General features: G+C 30.3%; 1 protein-coding gene across 1 annotated transcript; it reads left to right on the top strand.

Moving 5' to 3' along the window:
* Positions 1–1,426: 1,426 nt before the first annotated feature.
* On the top strand, positions 1,427–4,600 carry LOC106780311 (cytochrome b5). Its single transcript, XM_014668588.2, has 4 exons — positions 1,427–1,547; positions 1,746–1,845; positions 3,827–3,893; positions 4,044–4,600. The coding sequence occupies exons 2-4, from the start codon at positions 1,759–1,761 to the stop codon at positions 4,313–4,315; spliced, it is 426 nt and encodes a 141-aa protein (XP_014524074.1). The 5' UTR covers positions 1,427–1,547; positions 1,746–1,758; the 3' UTR covers positions 4,316–4,600.
* The last annotated feature ends 244 nt before the right edge of the window (positions 4,601–4,844 follow it).

Below are 4,844 nucleotides of genomic sequence, written 5' to 3'. Positions count from 1 at the left end.
ATATATATATATATATATATATATATAGGTGTGCTAACACACGTTGATTTTAAAAATGAGAGAAAAATTTGGAATGAAAAAAATGAAAGAAAAAGGATTGAGAAAAAATGAGAGATGTGATTAAGGATTTTGAATTTTATTTTTAAGAATGAAAATAGTTAAAATAACTTTAACCTTAAAATTTAGAATTCATTATAATATATAAGAGTATTCATATATATATATATATATATATATATATATATATAATAAACAATTTAATTTTGTAATTTGAAACTTTAATAAATTTCTGAAGTTATTATTAAAATTTAATTGTATTAAATGATAAATAAGTGGCCACCAAGTTCAAGTTCCTAATAAATGTTTAACTCTTGAGCTTCTCTATAAATACCAAATATGTTGAATCAAACACTTCCAAATCTGATTCTCGGATTTAAGATTTTGAATTCAATGTGAATAGACAACATGTGCGAAAAACGCCAATTTCAACGTTTGATTTTAATGATACAAGAAAGCGTGAGAAACAATGCTAACACACGCTTCATATTATTCTTTACATTTATTTAATATATTCTTTTTCTTTTAAAAATACAAATGAACTCTTTTATAATAATTTTATAAAGCATAAATATGTATAATTTTATTATTTTTTTTTTAAGAATTCACACAAACTTATAAACTAACTTACAATTTTATTTATAAATATTTTATGCAAACTTTTAAATTAGTCTAATACATATTTAGTGAATTTAATTAATTTTTCGATGCGGTAATTTAATCTTTTGAATACCACATTGGTTACTATCTTTCATTAATTTATATAATAAATTATTAAAAACTGACATTACCTATTATATTGAATTGGTAATATTTTTACAAGACATTTTGTAGTTTTATATTTATTCATATCAAATATTAAGAACAGATGAGTTATTTTTTCTGATAAAAGATCATTATGAGCATTCAATATATTTTCTTTTTTTCTATCGTTTTTTTATCAATTTAATAAGCGTTTTTTATCACTAATTAAAAAGTTTAAATAATAAAGATTAATTTAGTAATTGGTAACATTATTAATTATTTAATACTATTTAATATTCATTAAAAAGGAGATAATGTGAGATTAATGTTAATATTAATATTTTCTTAGAAAAGTACAAATGCATGTATCATTCTACAAAATTAATGTTATTTAATAAATAAAAACATACATTAATTTTTTTAATAAATATTGATATAAATTAAATTAAAAGTTGAGAAAAATAGTAAATTGTCATAAATACTAGAAGCAAAAATATTAGATCTATAACTGAGTAGTTTTAACAAGTGGGGAATAGAATAGTAAGTGAAGTTAATATTTAATGAAATAAACAAAACAAAATTTCCTTTTAAAAATGTAGAAAAAAAAAGCAGTGTAGTCTTGGGATTTTCAAATGTATATAAATAGTCTTTGTCTTTAGATTGTTGGGTAAAGGAAACAGCATCGTCGTTTAAAAGTACACTGTTTGAGAGAAAGACCATCTTCTCCTTTCTATCCTCAGCAGCGTGTAAGAAATTTTCTTCCCTTTTATCTTTTTTCCATCTATGGCTGTGCCTTTCTTCCTTTCTCCATTTTTTTTTAAGCCTAAGTTATCTTAATTTGTCTTGATTTTGAGTGTTAAACAAATATTTTCCCCTTTTTTGTGTTGTATGTTATGAATAATACTATGGCAATGGGTTGTTGTACTTGGTTTTTTTGTGGGCAGCGAAGAGGCAGTGATGAGTTCAAGTACCAAAACTTTTACCTTTGAGGAGGTGGCTAAGCACAACCACAAGAAGGATTGTTGGATTATAATCAAAGGAAAGGTCAGTTTTTTGTGATCTGAATTCAGTTTATGTTATCATTTGATTCTAGATCTGTTTTCCTTAGTCGATCTTTTATTTTTCCTTGGATAAATCTGATGTGTTAATAATCTATGGATGAATGTTGTGGACTTTATCTTACTTTATTTGACTGATCCTGGGAGAGGGGTGGGGGAAGGTCCTAATTTTCCACTGTCATGGTTTGGGTTTGAACAAAAGTCATTGATCCAATCCTTGTACGTGTCAAGTTAAAAGTTGTGTATGGCATTTAGATTTTAGAATTTTGATGTTATAATCAGAATTCTTTCATCAGTTTAATCCCTAAGCATGATATGTACAACATTAATTTATGTCTTCCTACAGCAATGAACATGGATTGTCATACAATGATTCTGAACACCCTATGGTAAATGATAATAGCACTTACTGATTAACCAGATTAGTATAGCGTACTCATCATGGGAAACCCCAAAATCCTAACACAACACAAATGGGTTAAGTGTTTATACTGGCTCAGTAACAAAAGAAATCTCTTATGGGCAAATGCCTAAAATGTTTGGTTAATTGAGGAGTTGCACTGTGATTGCTGAAATCATGTCAAATAGTGGGAAAATGCTTGACGTGGCTGCAACTGTGGTAATGAAGAGTGGTTACCCAGAACCAAAAAATGGTTCTTAAGCATAACTTTTTTGGTTCACATTGCCATCTACCATGCTAAGAACGTTATTGTTTCTTTTCTCCCCAGTGTTAAGAACACTTTTGAAGTTCTTCATGTACCTCATCCCCTTCCTTTTCTCTTTCTCAGCTCTCTTATCACCTTCCCTTTCACTGCTCTTCGGAGTTCTTGGTGAAACAGTTATTCCAGCGTGGAGAACTTTTCATCTACTCCAACCACAGTTCTTCTATGAAAAATTCTTAGATTGATGAACCCAACAATAAAGATGGTCTTAGGGGGTGCAATTAAAGCTACTCTTCTTGGCTCAAATAGTATAAGCATAAATAACTAGACTAAACCCAATTCTATATGATTTTTTAATGATGCAAATTCTTTCCTTGTGAAATTCATTAATAGATGGATAAATCAGAGGGCTCCCAATGCGAATATTCTATTTAATGATTTAGAAAGTTGTTTGGGCATAATCAAGAGACATTTATACCATTTGTAAAATATGGATTGTCTCTGTTTATTTTCTCATCTTGGCTGTATAGCGTGTGCAAAACACAATCTATGTCCAATTATTATATTCTTAATTTTGTTGATGGCGGCAACTGTTGGAATTTGAAGTTCAATTTTATCGCAAACTATTTCTATGATAAACTGTGTCACCTTATCAGTCATTGAACATGAAGGAGATAGCATACTCCTGGTTGGTTAGGAAACCATATGTCAATGGTTGCTTATCTTTCTATCCTGGCTTGTGAGTCTGTCCACAAAGTGACGTTGATGTGAATTTTTTTTTATTAAAGAATAGGATTTTCCTGTTTAAGTGGTAGTTAAATGAGTTATTTTTTCAAGTGCTCATTACATATCATCATAACACTACCTGAGTTAACAAGCTTCATAAACTAACATATCATCTCCTATCGAGAAGAACATTTTGCTTTCCTAATTGTAGTTGCTAGAACAAGTTGTTTGTGTGAAGTGCTCCATTGCATTTTCATTTAACCTGTACACCTTTTTTTCTTTTTATCAAAAGAACAAATGTTATTTAAGAGAATACAAACTCATTCAGAAAAGGAAAACAATGAAAGAAGAAATTCTTCAAACAACATTTCCGGCAATGAATCTGAACCAAAAGAATCCCATGCTCTCCAGGTCTCCTAGACCACTAATCTTCCAAAATACATACTCCTTGTAGATAGAATATGATCCTAATTTTAACCTTTATTTGTAGATGTCAAATACATACTCCTTGAGATTTTGTGAATACTAGGACTGTATATAGATCAAAACAATTTACCTAAACGCATTTCATGGAAGCAGGCGTATGATGTGACCCCATTTTTGGATGATCATCCAGGAGGTGATGAAGTTTTAGTGACCGCAACAGGTAATTATTTCATCTTGGTCCGTTAATGTCATTAATATGCAATCGGAATGTATTTCCTCTGGCCTAGTTTGCTAGAAGAAAGAAAACGAATCAATAAAGAAACAGAGAAAATAATAGACACGGACTAAGAATGTTTTGGTCTTTACACAGAGAAGGATGCCACCATTGATTTTGAAGATATTGGCCACAGTGACTCAGCAATTGAGATGATGCAGGCATACTTTGTTGGGGATGTTGACACCAACTCAATTCCAGCAGCACAAGCTCCCAAAGGCACTCCAAGCCCACCTACACAAGCACCTGCCTACAACAATCAATCTTCTGGATTTGTGAAGATATTGCAGTACCTGGTGCCATTGCTGATCTTGGGCCTTGCATTTGCTCTGCAGTACTATGGCAAAAAAAACAAGTCCACTGAATAAGAAAATTGAATATGAGCTGTGGCCATAGTTTTAGTGCATCTATTATCAAAGTCTATATCAAAAGTTCTCTTAGGGGTAATAAAGTGGCGGCAGTGTTGTTTCTTTTTCTTTTTCCTTTTTTCTGGGTATCATTTAAAAGTATTTTGCTCTCTCAATTATCATGCAGGGATTAATTTTGTTTCCTTGATTTGCTATGGCCTCTTTCTCAGTTATGCTAGTTGCTCATTTGGGATTATCTCATGAATAATATTTTGAAATAGATTTTATGTGCAGATTATTGTATTATGTGTTGTTTCATGTTTAAATTCTGTAGCCCTGGCTGAAGAGTTTTTACTTAAAAAGATCGAATCATTTAATTGCAGTAAACACTTAGAAAGTAGAAACAAACAACTGTCTTTTTCTGGGAATGGCCTTATGTTGACGATATTATGTGAAAGTTGTGTTTCAATAGATAATAAAACATGAGATCATGTTAGAAAAAAAAAACTGTTAAAACTATGAAGAGATTACCACAATTATCACATGAAAA

Source organism: Vigna radiata, unplaced genomic scaffold (assembly GCF_000741045.1).
Source record: "Vigna radiata var. radiata cultivar VC1973A unplaced genomic scaffold, Vradiata_ver6 scaffold_179, whole genome shotgun sequence".
In the NCBI taxonomy this organism is placed as follows: Eukaryota; Viridiplantae; Streptophyta; class Magnoliopsida; order Fabales; family Fabaceae; genus Vigna; species Vigna radiata.
Note: the sequence above shows the minus strand (reverse complement) of the source record. Positions and strands in the feature narration are given on the sequence as shown.